The sequence below is a fragment of the Triticum urartu genome, chromosome 5A (assembly GCF_056163025.1).
Source record: "Triticum urartu cultivar PI428250 chromosome 5A, HENAU_Tu73, whole genome shotgun sequence".
Lineage (NCBI taxonomy): Eukaryota > Viridiplantae > Streptophyta > Magnoliopsida > Poales > Poaceae > Triticum > Triticum urartu.
The window spans coordinates 460,957,574-460,974,232 of record NC_141877.1 but is presented as its reverse complement, the minus strand read 5'-3'; the positions used below and the strand labels follow the sequence as shown (position 1 = coordinate 460,974,232).

The 16,659-nt window shown below is 43.7% G+C and overlaps 1 protein-coding gene across 2 annotated transcripts; it reads right to left on the bottom strand.

Annotated features, from left to right (window-relative positions):
* Positions 1-250: 250 nt before the first annotated feature.
* Positions 251-7,056, bottom strand: LOC147971936 (uncharacterized). Of its 2 annotated transcripts, none has more exons than XM_087522887.1 (6): positions 6,833-7,056; positions 2,775-2,909; positions 2,536-2,695; positions 2,197-2,294; positions 1,922-2,023; positions 251-1,271 (listed from the first exon to the last, which is right to left on the bottom strand). In XM_087522887.1, exons 1-6 carry the CDS (start codon positions 6,947-6,949, stop codon positions 498-500), a joined length of 1,386 nt encoding a protein of 461 aa, XP_087379013.1. In that variant the 5' UTR covers positions 6,950-7,056; the 3' UTR covers positions 251-497. The 2 variants fall into 2 exon arrangements, with proteins under 2 accessions (XP_087379013.1, XP_087379014.1); XM_087522888.1 differs by having other exon boundaries at positions 2,775-2,906.
* Between the last annotated feature and the right edge of the window lie 9,603 nt (positions 7,057-16,659).

The following is a 16,659-nucleotide window of genomic DNA, read 5'->3' as shown; positions in this document are numbered from 1 at the left end:
GAGAGTTACCCAAGGAAAACCTATACGGGCATCAGCAGCTAGAGATGTCTTTGAGATGCAGGTTTCCATCCGAGTGTGATGCTGTACATTGATCAACTTCAGTAAAACATGCTGTAACAACGAAACTGAATGCAAATTTGATGCAAATCATGTAATACAAACATGCCGAGGTATACATGATTACATGTAGACAAATTATCTTATTTGTTTGAATGCAAGCAGCTAATTAATTTCATCACCATTTGCCATATATGTCTCAACAGCCATCATATATTGTAGGGTGTCACAGACAGCCCATTTAGGCTTTGCACATACATCAGTTTACAACACAAGCAGGGGTCTGAGATTACAACAACATGAGTTCACGGTGCCACGTCTGGGTCCCTAAATCACACCATCCAAGTCCAAAAGGAGTAATGAATTACAACAACACAGGTTGGTTGGATTGTAACCATCATTATTGATGAATATAAACTGGTGCAATGCATGCATATCGCTCACAGCCTGGCCCTGGCTGATACTGCTGAGGAGCTTGCAATTGCAGGTGGTACCTCATCCCCATCATCCAATGGTTTCATCTCCTGCTGCGCCTCGTTAGAGACGAACACAGACCAACCAATGTATCCTTTGACAGCATGGGCATGAAGTCCATGCATCTCCCCCGACTTCCTTTTCAGCTCCGCAATTCTTTGATCCAACTCCTGCGTCTGGGTTGGGGAACCATCGAGCTCTTCCACCATCTTCTCTATCTCCGCGATCAGCAGCCGCTGCTTCAACGCGTGCTTCCTCAAACGTTGCAAAGACTTGGAACGCTCATGGAAAAGGGACATGAAGCTGACCGCGAGAAGACGTTGGACATCATCGTGATCGATGCCAATAAAAGCAGAAGCCACGGCACCGCCTCGGATGACCGTGGCACCGTCATCTAACCGCCTGCTCCTCTGCCCAGGCGGGACGGGCAGAACTTCAAATGGAGTGCCTCCGAACTCACAGGGGAAATGCTGTCTCATCGTGATAACGGCCAGCATCGCCGCATCCTGCAGGGCGTCGAAGAGGTGGTCGCGCGTAGCTTCCAATTTAACCGACCAGCCAGAGCGCTGCTGTAGCTTGATCCATACTCGATGCCCAGTAACCTGATCCTGACAGGTGATCAGTTCTTCCAGAAACCTTGGTTGGGAAAATCCACCCAGGTGGCTGATGGCAATCTGCAGGAATGACAACCAGCCACCACCTGACAGCTCGTCGTCGCTCATGACTCGTGGATGTAGTCCCTGCAGCCAGTAAATGATGGGATCAGCGTCGCCAATAGTCAACTCAGCACTCAGCAGTATAAAAGGGAAAAAGAAGTCAATGTTTCAAAGCTGTAGTTGTATATATAATCTTATAAACCCGGGCATATAGTCTACAAATATTGCATGAAGCAACACCAAATACCCTGCAACCACCGCAAAGCAAACATAACACCTTATTACATTAATTAAGAGCATCTCCAACAAATGAGGTAAAACAGCAGCAGTGCAAAAAATTGTCATTTGGGGCCCAAAAACCAGTTACAACAGATGACGCATCTCTATTTTGTGATGAAAAATTTTGGGGCAACCTCAAATTTTAGCTGCTGCTGCATATTTGCAGCGCCACTAGCGGCTGCCCAAATTTTTTTACAGCTGTGGCTGGTCACCCCGGGTATAAAAAATGAAGACCAAAAACCGAACCTGAAAAGACCGAATAAAAACCGGTTTGCAAAACTACAGGACCAGACTAAGTACGGTCAAATCGGTCCTCTATTATGCAGGACCGAATAGTCCATATAGACCGATTTAAAAGCCCACACGCACAACACAATATCCAGGTCATGTTTATCTAATCTTCTGTAAAAAATAATCTAACTTGAAAAGGTGACTGCAGTTTAGGAGGCACTGACCTGTTCAAGCGCAGACAACCAACTATCGACTTTGGTACTTGTGTTTCCAGAGGATCTCATTTCATCATCATAAAGATCATCCATATGATCCAATAACCCATCCTGGCACAAGTAAACTAAGCGTTAGGTGTTTCAGGCACAAGACATGAGGATAATGCTTGAAGGCCAATCACTTAGAAACGAAGTTGGTTAGCACAAAAGTGTCTTTCTCCAGTGCCCTCCGGCCTCATGTTTCCAGATAATCTTGAAACACAGAGATGAGAAACTAAGCTAACCTTTCCTCCTGAATATTCTTCTGGTCCATTTTCCGATATATTGTATGGTTCAAATGAACTTTGAGGCAACAAATGGTGAGCAGCCATCTCTGGTGGACCTGAAACAAATGTCGCATCAGGGTTAACTCACAGTGTATTTAGTCCCATTGGAAATAGGCATGCAATTCAACCATACCTAAAACATGCTACTGATGACGATATGTGAAAACTGAAAAGGAACATGACCGAGCAAAACTCGATAAAGAGTTATCAGCCTAATTGAATTATTGGATGTCTCAGTTTTATACCATGCATTGACATAATTACTAATATCTACAATCACATCAGTTTGGAACTTGCCTTCAAATTTGGGCTTGAAATGCAGGCGAGTAGCGCTATCAACTTGCTCTGACTCTCCAAGGTGAGGCTCGACTACTCTGTGTTCAGGAACAGAAGGGATTGAGGCTTGAAAATTATCGCCACAGGCGTCTCCATGACACCCATTAATGAAGTTGGTGCCCTGCCAATGTTCAACTGGAACTAGTAAACATCACAAATACACATATATATCTAGGATACCGAGGAATAGGGAAAATAACCTTCATGCTTCTAATAGGTCCCTGACCTAGCTTGACCTCATCCTCGGAGCCTGGAAGTGTAGATAAAGGAACGGGCATCGAATCAAAAGAAGCTTTCCCACGAACTGCTGATCCTGAAAGTTCCTTTCTCTGCTGCTGCAAAAAAAAATGTTTCAAAAAATCATCAACCTAAAACATGAATAGATTAATCTTAAGTTCTCAGTGCTACTGAGTTTCGTCAAAAAACTTTAGGTTGATGTTCATTTCTCGCGAGTGATACTAATACAAAAAGGAAAAACATAAATTCCACACTTTCTTTTTCCGGAACACATAAGAGCTTTGCATGTTGATTCATTAAGGAATGGAGGAAAAACAGTACAAAGTAGAGTTTATAAATAAGCAGGCAGAGCCGCTGATCCACCAGCACTGGCACTAATAGCTACTGATCACTAGTTTCTCTGTTGCCTAACCCTTTGCCTACTCCTACTGTAGTGATCCCACGCATGGACCAAGAGGTTCCACTCACCCAAAATCCTAGAAACCACAGCAGGTTCAATGGCGGCATGTTATCAAAAACACGACTATTTCGTTCTTTCCAGAGGTGAAAGATGATCAGAGCGACGAGGGTGTTGACCTCCTTTTTTTTTCTTCTACGAGGCACTCCACTGTGAACCTGCTCCCACCAGTCTACTAAAGCTGAATTAGCTTGCGGCACGGCACCACCAAATCAAGTTGTCTGAACACCTGAAACCAAACTGCCCTCGAGAATGGCCATTGGATAAGAAGGTGGTTTAGCGTCTCCGGCACTTGATCACATAGGGGTGCAGGCAGTAGGGTGGGGGAGCCCTCTGTAAATTAAGCGATCAGCTGTCCAACACCGATTATGAATGGCAAGCCAACCAAACAATTTCAGATGCAATGGTGCAGAGGAATTTTACAGCTGCTTCGCGCCTGGCAGCAACGAAAAATGCCCTGTATCCAGTTTTGGCCGGAGTAAACACCACTCTCCGTCCAGATCCAGCTAAAACGGTCCTTAATATTAGTCATCGAGTGACGTTGACGGCTGGTCAATATCCAGAATACGCAGAATTGAACGATCATCGCAGCTGAGAAATCTCCCTTGATGCCTGCGATCCGAGCAATCATCCGGCCGGCCGGCCCTCTCCCCCTTCGGTTAGCTCGCTCGTCCCCCATAGGCGACAAGCAAACCCTAGCCCCCCTCCCCACCCCTCTCCCCTCCCACTGCCGTCGGCGTGGAGAGTGGCGTGGGGGCTCTTGACGGCGGCGATGCGGCTCTGCCGGCGTTAGTCCGGCTCAGGTGGTCATCGGTGCGGCGGCGCGGCGGTTGGCTGCGGGGCAGTGTGGTGGTGCGGGCGTGGCCGGTGGCGCCTACTCGGCCCAGATCTAGGCCCCATCTGGGTCAGGGCGGGCCGGCTGTTTGTTGCCAGGCGGCAATGCTCCCTGGAGGTGGAGGTGGTGCGTCGGCGGTCTCCGGGTGGTGGCGGCGCTGTCAGCCGGCATGTTGCAGCGTGGAGGCGGGGGCTTTGTGGGCCTCGTCTGGGCCCGGCCGGGCCAGTAGGGGCCTGGTGTGTCCCCGTTGCCACGTCTGGTCGGCTGCCGCGAGGGCAGTGGAGGTTGTTCCCTCCCGCATGGCTATGTTGTTGTTGTCCCTGTTTTCGCTATCACCTCCTCTTTCCTCTAGGCTTCGTGTCCGGTGACCACAGTCAGACGACGAGGAGGGTGCCATGATCGTGGTGACGCATGCTGGTGGGCAGCAAGTTGGGTGGAGCACTCCAGATCGGCCGGCAACGACGCGGTGACACCTGCGGGTGCTGTCGTTCCTTCCTGAAGGGCCTCGGGTATACCCCTTTCCCGCTGCTCTCCGTGTATCGGGGGAAACCCTAGGAGTAGTCCGGGAAGCAACGACGTCGTCGTCGCTTTCCTTCTTGAAGGTCTTGCTCGGTACACGGTGATTTGGAGGCTAGGAGCGCGGTGGGACTTCTCCAGAGGGAGCAGTGGTTCCGGTCATCTTCGTTTTGTCGATCTGCCGGTGTTGGCATTTGTTTTTCTCTTCTTCCTCTCATTTTTCTTTTGGGCTTGGTTGTGCTACACCCCAGCAAGCTTGTTGTATCGTGTGGTTGGCCGTTGCTTTATAATATAAAGCAGGGGAAACCCTTTATCATCGGATGCCTATGATCCATGCATTGGAGAAGAGCCGCCTTACCAGATAGCTTCCTCGACGCAATAGATGATGAATCAAAAAGATCTGGTTCCAGCTCCTTGGGAGCAGCTATGCAACCATCTGTCTGTCCAGAACTTTGCAGCGTTATCGTTCCCCAACGTGCATATAGTTGAGGCGTGGAGCATTGTCGTAGCCTCCGACAAGACATTAACGGTCAAACCTTGCCACGACCTAGCATCGTCAACCCTGGCCTACCACGGCCACCTGATTCTGAGAACAGCATTCAGAAGCCGCTGGTTATGAATTCCGAGGCCCCCATATTCGATCGGCCAATAAACCATTTCCCATGCAATCTTGAAGTGTCCACGCTTTTCTTCCTCTAGTCTTCTCCAAAGGAAGTCACAACAGATTTTCTCAATTTTCTTGATAACCCATGGGTGTAGATCAAATGATAGCATATGGTAAACTGATGTTGCTATGAGAACACATTTGATCAAGATGACGTTGAATAGTAGGTTGCCCGTCCATGCTGGCATGTGGTTTGCCACACAGTCAGCCAGTTTCATGAGCTCCTCTTTCCTCAATGGTCCCATGCTCAAGGGTAGGCCTAAGTAAGTGCAAGGGAACAAACCAATTGTACATGGCAAATCCACCGGGAGGTCCTTGTTCACCTCCGGGCCACATCTGATAGGGATGAATGAGCTCTTGGCCAAATTGACAAAAAGATCAGAGGCATCACCAAAGATGCCCAACATATCAGCCACAACTCTTAGCTCGAACCGGTCTCGTCTAACGAACATGGCCATTTCAGCAAAAAGGGAGAGCATGTGCTTAATTCCCACATGCCACATCCAAGAACGATTTCAGCAGTCTCACCTCTTCCACATGGACAAACATCATTGGGGAGATTGGATCACCTTGTCTTAGGCCACCAGCATGCCAAACTGTGCTCCCAGGGCAACAATTTATCACAATCCAAGTAGAAGAGGAGGCAAGAATTGAGGATATTAAAATCGCCACATGGGTCCACATCCCCTGTGTTCCAGAATTTCCAAGAGGAAGGGCCAAGGCGCCGAATCAAAGGCTTTCACCACATCTAATTTTAGGAATAAGGCAGCAGGCACCCTGCTTTCGATGCGAAGTTTTTATAGCGTGGTGGACCAAGGCGAAGTTGTCTTGAATGCACCGCCTCCCGAAGAATGCACTTTGATTGCGTGGGATAAGCTGATCAAGTTTCAGTACTAGCTTGTTGGCGAAAGCCTTAACGATGATTTTTGTAGCACTGTGGATGAGACTGATTGGCCTGAAATCAGTGATATCCACCGCCCCCTCCCACTGCGACGGCTGACGGGAGGGTGGAGCGTAGCACATGCGCCTGCCACGGCCACGGCCACGGCGATGAATCTGCTGAAGTGAACATCAGGAAGGCACAAGCACGATCCTCGTCCAAGTCTGCAACAAGCGCCTGGTTGGGGTCAGCATTCGGGGTTAGGGGTGTGGTCTCTGTCCACACCAAGCTTCTGACAGGAGAGTGTGAGCACAATGGAGAAGACATGGCCAGTGCCTCTCTACCAGGTGAGCGAACGGGAGTGGAGGTTGGTGAGCATCTGCCGCCCACGACCTCAGCGTTTGGCGCCACAATTGCCTGCACAGGCGAACACCGAACGGAGACCACCAGGGCGCTCCTCGGGATCCACCATTGCCACCTGAACCGATTGAATTGGGCAGTGGCGTCTCCTCTGCAGAAGGATCAGCCAGAGAGAAACGAACAACAAACCCTCGGGAAGGATCCACCCGACCCAACGCCCTACCCTAGCCCTAAGGGTCCATGCCCGCTGGAGGCCGGCGGCGGCGCACCGATTTCGCTCGAGATGGGGGTCAAGTCGGACGCACGCACCTCAGATTTGGAGGAGCCGAGCACGGCGTCGGCGAGGGCGCTGAGGGGGTTGGCGGAGGAGGACGATCCCGCCGCCGCACAGCCGGCGCGACCGGCCACCAGATAGCGCATGCTCATCCCCGCCGGCCGCCGACCACGCCGACCGCGTGTCCACACTAGTAACCGACGGCGGCGTCGGGGCGCTGCTGGGTTGGGAAAAGGCGGCCCGATCGGGGGGTTTTGACTTTTGATTGATGCGGCACTTGTCTCGGGCCCTGTCTACGGCTATCATCGGCGATTAGGGCTCCTTGTCCGATGCCACTTGCCCACCGGCCCCGCGTGGGAATTGCGATGGCCCATTTTGAGTTGCACGAATTTCGTGCCAAATTTTATGAGAATTTTGACACAAATAACCGAAGAGGGCAATTTTCACATATTTCAAACGAAACACAATTTCCCCCAAAAAATAGCCATGATTTCGGCTATACCTTGTACCGTCACTACAAACTCAAATACATGTATCGGGAATTAAACATGTCTACTCTTCCTACCAAGCGAAATAGGTTTCATTTTTTATTTGCTTTCTCGAAACAATTTTTTTGTTCAATCTTTCGGAAATGATCCAAATAGGCCACTCATCAGCGTTTTGTGTGTGCGACTACGTAGAGCCACTAAGAGCGTGCATCATTTGGTAGATCGTCACAACATAAGCAACTTTCTTGTTTGAGTTTGAGTTGCGAGAACCTTATAAGAGCACACTATTTCGTAATTAGAGCTCTCGGACGTTGGCCTGGCCTTAAGGTTCGGGATGTTGATTGCATGTAAATTTCTTGTTTTAAAAATCTCTATTATCAGCCAGGCCATGTGTAAGCGTTATCAAACCACTCTATTTCATGTGACATGTCGGTGTCTATTCCCAAAAGAAAACCTTCTAGATATTAAATGCGCATAAGCTTTTGGTTATTGATTCATGGCTTTGTATGAGGTGTTAGACAGCACCAATGCAAGCCACATAACTACGTAAAAGTCAAGAAACGTGAGGATATCCATTAAATAGGTCATAGACATGGACTGTCAACAACAACAACCTCAGAAATTGAATGTACGTAACTTCTTGGATGTTAATTTTTGATTTTGTATGGGGTGTTAGGTAAACTGATGCAAACCACGTAGCTATGTAAAAGGCCAAGCACTACCAGAACAATAAATGTATTTATACTACCAACAACTGCACAATGTGCAATACAAAGAGAAGAAATAAAAAAAACTTCAATACAACACTCGGTTGAGTCATGTGGTTTTCACCTACTCCTTAATGAGGAAAATGATTAGATTAACTTATACTAGAGCACAAAAAATAATGTAGTTCCGTTCCCACAAACTCCCCAAGATGTGTAGGATAACTCAGTCAAATGAGTATCGATTGTCTTTTGGAATGGAATTTCACGAGGAAACCCGCCAGGATTTCAAAGAAATGGGACCCAAATCCGGCGAAGGATCGATGAACGGGTCCATGATCACAGACCACTGAAACTATTTCACTAAACTGCAACCTAAAAAGATGTGCTTAGACGTCTCATGCATTATGGTTAGCACAAAGAGGGCAAACGACACTATCTGTCGATCTTGGGTTCAAGTTGTGCTTAAGAAGGATTTTTATAAAACGAAGGTTCGAGACGAGTCTGACTTTGAATTAACAAAGTCATCAACCGGCAACTATGATTTTGACTACTTTATATCATTGCTCCAAAGTCAGATGCATGCTTGGGACTTAAACAAGCCTACTCTTCCTACAAACTGAATCCGGTTTACGTTTTTATTACTTTCTGAAAACAACATTATTTTATCCAATCTTTCACAAATTATCCTAATCAAGCAACTTGTTAGTGTTTTTTGCGACCATGTAAACATTGTACTATGATGGACATAGACACCACCAATAGGAAAAGGGCCACTATGGAAGTGCGCCATTTGATGAGATCGCCACAATATATACAACCTGCTTGTTGGAGTTGAGTTGCGATAATGTTACAACTTACAAACAAACACTATTTTCTAATTAGAGTTCTTGGACGCCGACTTGGTATTAAGGCTCGAGATGTTGATTGCATGTAATTTGCATTTCAAAAATCTCTATTTTATCAAACCACTCCACTTCATGTCATATGTCAGCGTCTATCCCAAAACAACCTCCTAGAGATAAAATGCATCTAAGCTTTTGGCTATTAGTTACCGGTTTTGTATGGGGTGTTAGGCAATAATGATGCCAGCCACATAATTACGTAAAAGCCAAGCACTGTGAGGACTTCCATCAAATAGGTCATAGGCATTGCCATTCAATAACAAAATAAAAAATAAAATGTAAGTTACTTTTTGGGTGCTAAATTTTTGGTTTTGTATGGGCTGTTAGCTAACCCCGACACAAGTCACGTAACTATGTAAAATACCGAGTACTACGAGCACTTCCATCAAATAGGTCATAGATGCCACCTTGATTTTAAAAGGTCCACTTGGGTCATGTATGTGATTTGATGAGGCTGCTGCAAGATAATACCTCGTTTCTTCTGGGTTGCAGAGGGAAACATTTAATTTTGCTAAAATAACTTGCAAGCACACACAATTGATTATTTTGGTATGATGGTTTTGTACGAATCTGCGTCAATGCTCAAGACGGTTGCATATACATTTCTTTGGGAAAATTTTCTGAATCTACACGAAGTTTTTAGGTACTAGATTTTGGTTTTGTAGTGTGTGTGCTAGGGCAACACGAACGCACGCAAGTGCAAATCTTCATGAGTTTGAGGAAAATATATAATTTTACTATGCAATCTTGCATGCACATCCAAAGATAATATTTTTCTAGTAAGGTTTTCAAGATGACATCGTATCAATGATCAAGGTGTTGGTTGCATATAGGGTGAAAGTGCATTTATCTATAAATGGTATTTTGGTGTGATGACAATGTGGTTAGTGGAATGAATGACAACTGAGAAGATTTATCTCAGATCATTGGTTCCGTGGATGTTTATTATGTGGATGATTGATCCCCCTCACACTACTAAAAGATCAAAGGTGTGGTTTTCCGGTGACTTGAAGGTTTTATTTTGGTTTGATTTGAATCGTAGGGAAACCGCACAATCAAGAGGGGTCAAGGTGGGAGAATCACGGTGTGGGAGCACTCTAAAACTATAGTACATTTGTCTTTCGACACCTACCACCAAAAAGGGAGCCTTTCATTCATATGTATGCTCTTTGTGTCCATGGGAAATGCGGATAGTCTCTAGAAACCCCATGTGAGCGGGGTCTTTGACCCATCCGCACGAGCTAGTGCACTGCTCTCTGGATACCCCATGTGGACAAGGTCTTTGACCCCTGTGCGTATGGGGTATTACATTCGCCTCTGAACACCCCATATGCATGAGGTAGTGTTTTCGCCCCTCGGCACCCTCGTGTGCACGGGGGTCCAATGGCAGGAAACAGCTACAAAATTGGAAACACTATAAGTGACACCCTTCTTCCTCTTCCAACCGTAATCATTTTGCCTTGTTGAGCCTCCACTATTACTAACCTCTATTTTACTCATATATCTCAATCCCTCCACCCAAACTTGTTGATACTTTGGGATTGAGTGAGCAAGGCCCGATCTACATTTTGGCCAAACCAATTCGAGTTTCCCGTGAGATTTCATCACCAACAACTTGTTAGTCTTGGATCCTAGGTTCCTGGGTGGTTAGTGTTCCTCTAGAAGCTTTCTTGGTCGTGGTGTGTGCTACCTCTTTTAGCACTGCGTTGGTTTTCCCCGAAGAGGAAGGGATGATGCAGCAAAGTAGCATAAGTATTTCTCTCAGTTTTTGAGAACCAAGGTATCAATCCAGTAGGAGGCTACGCGCGAGTCCCTCGTACCTACACAAAACAAATAAATCCTCGCAACCAACGTAAATAGGGGTTGTCAATCCCTATAGGGCCACTTACGAGAGTGAGATCTGATAGATATGATAATATAATATTTTTGGTATTTTTATGATAAAGATTCAAAGTAAAATAAAAGCAAAGTAAATAGCAAAGTAAATAACTAAGTAGTAGGAGATTGATATGATAAAGATAGACCCGGGGGCCATAGGTTTCACTAGTGGCTTCTCTCGAGAGCATAAGTATTCTACAGTGGGTGAACAAATTACTGTTGAGCAATTGACAGAATTGAGCATAGTTATGAGAATATCTAGGTATGATCATGTATATAGGCATCACGTCCGAGACAAGTAGACCGACTCCTGCCTGCATCTACTACTATTACTCCACTCATCGACCGCTATCCAGCATGCATCTAGAGTATTAAGTTAAAAACAGAGTAACGCCTTAAGAAAGATGACATGATGTACAGGGATAGACTCATGCAATATGAAGAAAACTCCATCTTGTTATCCTCGATGGCAACAATAGAATACGTGCCTTGTTGCCCTTACTATCACCGGGAAAGGACACCACAAGATTGAACCCAAAGCTAAGCACTTCTCCCATTGCAAGAAAGATCAATCTAGTAGGCCAAACCAAATTGATAATTCGAAGAGACTTGCAAAGATAACCAATCATACATAAAAGAATTCAGAGAAGATTCAAATGTTATTCATAGATAGACTTGATCATAAACCCACAATTCATCGGGCTCAACAAACACACTGCAAAAAGAAGATTATATCAAATAGATCTCCACAAGAGAGGGGGAGAACATTGTATTGAGATCCAAAAAGAGAGAAGAAGCCATCTAGCTACTAACTATGGACCCGTAGGTCTGAGGTAAACTACTCACACTTCATCGGAGAGGCTATGGTGTTGATATAGAAGCCCTCCGTGATCGATGCCCCCTCCGGCGGAGCTCCGGAAACAGGTCCCAAGATGAGATCTCGTGGATACAGAAAGTTGCGGCGGTGGAATTAGGTTTTTGGCTTCGTATCTGATCGTTTGGGGGTACGTGGGTATATATAGGAGGAAGAAGTACGTCGGTGGAGCAACAGGGGGCCCACGAGGGTGGAGGGCGCGCTTGGGGGGGGGGTAGGCGCGCCCCCTACCTCGTGGCCTCCTGTTACATGTCTTGACATAGGGTCCAAGTCTCCTGAGTTGTATTCGATGAGAAAATCACGTTCCCGAAGGTTTCATTCCGTTTGGACTCCTTTGATATTCCTTTTCTTCGAAACCCTAAAACAGGCAAAAAACAGCAATTCTGGGCTGGGCCTCCGGTTAATAGGTTAGTCCCAAAAATAATATAAAAGTGGATAATAAAGCCCAATAATGTCCAAAATAGTAGATAATATAGCATGGAGCAATCAAAAATTATAGATACATCGGAGACGTATCAAGCATCCCCAAGCTTAATTCCTGCTCGTCCTCGAGTAGGTAAATGATAAAAACAGAATTTTTGGTGCGGAGTACTACTTGGCATAATTTTAATGTAATTCTTCTTAATTGTGGTATGAATATTCAGATCCGAAAGATTCAAGACAAAAGTTCATATTGACATAAAAATGATAATACTTCAAGCATACTAACAAAGCAATTATGTCTTCTCAAAATAACATGGCTAAAGAAAGTTATCCCTACAAAATCATATAGTCTGGCTATGCTCTATCTTCACCACACAAAATATTTAAATCATGCACAACCCCGATGACAAGCCAAGCAATTGTTTCATACTTTTGACATTCTCAAAACTTTTTCAATTTTCACGCAATACATGAGCGTGAGCCATGGATATAGCACTATAGGTGGAATAGAGTGGTGGTTGTGGAGAAGACAAAAGGGAGAAGATAGTCTCACATCAACTAGGCGTATCAATGGGCTATGGAGATGCCCATCAATAGATATCAATGTGAGTGAGTAGGGATTGCCATGCAACGGATGCACTAGAGCTATAAGTATATGAAAGCTTAAAAAGAAACTAAGTGGGTGTGCATCCAACTTGCTTGCTCATGAAGACCTAGGGCAATTTGAGGAAGCCCATCATTGGAATATACAAGCCACGTTCTATAATGAAAGATTCTCACTAGTATATGAAAGTGATAACATGAGAGACTCTCTACTATGAAGATCATGGTGCCACTTTGAAGCACAAGTGTGGTAAAAGGATAGTAACATTGTCCCTTCTCTCTTTTTCTCTCATTTTATTTTTATTTTTTTGGGCCTTTTCTATTTTTTTATTTGGGCTTCTTTAGCCTCTTTTATTTATTTTTCGTCAAGAGTCTCATCCCGACTTGTGGGGGAATCATAGTCTCCATCATCCTTTCCTCACTGGGACAATGCTCTAATAATGATGATCATCACACTTTTATTTTTCTTACAACTCAACAATTACAACTCGATACTTAGAACAAAATATGACTCTATATGAATGCCTCCGGCGGTGTACCGGGATATGCAATGATGCATGAGTGACAAGTATGAAAGAATTATGAATGGTGGCTTTGCCATAAATACTATGTCAACTACATGATCATGCTAAGCAATATGACAATGATGGAGTGTGTCATAAACGGAACGGTGGAAAGTTGCATGGAAATATATCTCAGAATGGCTATGGAAATGCCATAATAGGTAGGTATGGTGGCTGTTTTGAGGAAGGTATATGGTGGGTGTATGATACCGGCGAAAGGTGCGCGGTATTAGAGAGGCTAGCAAAGGTGGAAGGGTGAGAGTGCGTATAATCCATGGACTCAACATTAGTCATGAAGAACTCATATACTTATTGCAAAAATCTACAAGTTTTCAAAGCAAAGTATTATGCGCATGCTCCTAGGGGGATAGATTGGTAGGAAAAGACCATCGCTCGTCCCCGACCGCCACTCATAAGAAAGACAATCAATAAATAAATCATGCTCCGACTTCATCACATAACGGCTCACCATACATGCATGATACGGGAATCACAAGCTTCGACACAAGTATTTCTCAAATTCACAACTACTCAACTAGCATGACTTTAATATCACCATCTCTATATCTCAAAACAATTATCAAGTATCAAACTTCTCGTAGTATTCAACACACTCATAAGAGAGTTTTATTATTAATCTTGCATACCAAGCATATTAGGATTTTAAGCAAATTATCATGCTATTTAAGACTCTCAAAATAATCTAAGTGAAGCATGAGAGATCAATAGTTTCTATAAACAAATCCACCATCGTGCTCTAAAAGATATAAATGAAGTACTAGAGCAAAATTATATAACTCAAAAGATATAAGCGAAGCACATAAAGTATTCTAACAAATTCCAAATCATGTATGGCTCTCTCAAAAGGTGTGTACAGCAAGGATGATTGTGGTAAACTAACAAGCAAAGACTCAAATCATACAAGACGCTCCAAGCAAAACACATATCACATGGTAAATAAAAACATAGCTCCAAGTAAAGTTACCGATAGAAGTAGACGAAAGAGGGGATGCCTTCCGGGGCATCCCCAAGCTTTGGCTTTTAGGTGTCCTTAGATTATCTTGGGGGTGCCATGGTCATCCCCAAGCTTAGGCCCTTGCCACTCCTTGTTCCATAATCCATCAAATCTTTACCCAAAACTTGAAAACTTTACAACACAAAACTTAAAGTAGAAAATCTCGTGAGCTCCGTTAGCGAAAGAGAATAAAAGATCACTTCAAGGTACTGTAATGAACTCATTCTTCATTTATATGGGTGTTATACCTACTGCATTCCAACTTCTCTATGGTTTATAAACTATTTTACTAGCCATAGATTCATCAAAATAAGCAAACAACACACGAAAAACAGAATCTGTCAAAAACAGAACAGTCTGTAGTAATCTGTAGCTAGCGCAAGATCTGGAACCCCAAAAATTCTAAAATAAATTTCTGAATGTGAGGAATTTATCTATTAATCATCTTCAAAAAGAATTAACTAAATAACACTTTCCAAATAAAACTGACAGCAGTTCTCGTGAGCACTAAAGTTTCTGTTTTTTACAGCAAGTTCAACAAGACTTTCCCCAAGTCTTCCCAACGGTTCGACTTGGCACAAACACTAATTAAACACAAAAAAACACAACCAAAACAGAGGCTATATAAATTATTTATTGAATAACAGCAAGGATAAATATTGGGTTGTCTCCCAACAAGCGCTTTTCTTTAAAGCCTTATAGCTAGGCATAATATTTCAATGATGCTCACATGAAAGACAAGAATTGAAGCACAAAGAGAGCATCATAAAACATGTGACAAACACATCTAAGTCTAACATACTTCCTATGCATAGACATCTTATAGGCAAACAAATTATCAAGGCAAACAAAAACTAGCATATGCAAGGAAGCGGAAAGAAACAATAGCAATCTCAACATAACGAGAGGTAATTTAGTAACATGAAAAGTTCTACCACCATATTTTCCTCTCTCATAATAATTACATGTAGGATCATAAGAAAATTCAACAAAATAGCTATCACACAAAATATTTTCAACATGATCCACATGCATGCAAAGTTGACACTCTTCCAAAATAGTGGGATTAAGATTAACTAAAGTCATGATCTCTCCAGACCCATTTTTATCAAAAAAATCATAAGATTAAACATTCTCCAAATATGTGGGATCTAAAGTTGACACTCTTCAAAACCCACTTTCAATAGAATTGCAAACACTATTATCAATCTCATATTCATCATGGGGCTTAAATAAATTTTCAAGATCAAAAGAAGAATCACCCCAATCATGATCATTGCAACAAGTAGAGGACATAGCAAAACTAGCATCCCCAAGCTTAGGGTTTTGCATATTATTAGCACAATTTGCATAAATAGAATTTATAATAAAATCATTGGAATCATGCTTTTTATTCAAAGATCTATCGTGAATCGCTTCATAAAGTAATTCATCACACTTTTCAGATTCACGAATTTCAAGCAAAACTTCATAAAGATAATCTAGTGCACAAAACTCACTAGCAATTGGTTCATCATAATTGGATCTCTTAAAAAGATTAGCAAGTGGATGAATCCATTGATCTTACGTTCTCTATTTAGTAATAAATAAACAACTATCCCAACCATACGAGCAAACAAGAAACGGGCAAAAAGAGGCAAATAGAGAAAGAGAGGGAGGATAGAGAGAGAGAGCGAATAAAACGACAAGGGTGAAGTGGGGGAGAGGAAAACGAGAGGCAAGTGGCAAATAATGTAATGCGGGAGATAAGGGTATGTGATGGGTACTTGGTATGTTGACTTTTGCGTAGACCTCCCTGGCAACGGCGCCATAAATCCTTCTTGCTACCTCTTTTAGCACTACGTTGGTTTTCCCCGAAGAGGAAGGGATGATGCAGCAAAGTAGTGTAAGTATTTCCCTCGGTTTTTGAGAACCAAGGTATCAATCCAGTAGGAGGCTACGCGTGAGTCCCTCGTACCTGCACAAAACAAATAAATCCTCGTAACCAACGCAAATAGGGGTTGTCAATCCCTATAGGGCCACTTACGAGAGTGAGATCTGATAGATATGATAAGATAAATTTTTTGGTATTTTTATGATAAAGATGCAAAGTAAAATAAAAGCAAAGTAAATAACTAAGTAGTAGGAGATTGATATGATAAAGATAGACTCGGGGGCCATAGGTTTCACTAGTGGCTTCTCTCGAAAGCATAAGTATTCTACGGTGGGTGAACAAATTACTGTTGAGCAATTGACAGAATTGAGCATAGTTATGAAAATATCTAGGTATGATCATGTATATAGGCATGACGTCCGAGACAAGTAGACCTACTCCTGCATGCATCTACTACTATTACTCCACTCATCGACCGCTATCCAGCATGCATCTAGAGTATTAAGTTAAAAACAGAGTAACGCCTTAAGCAAGAT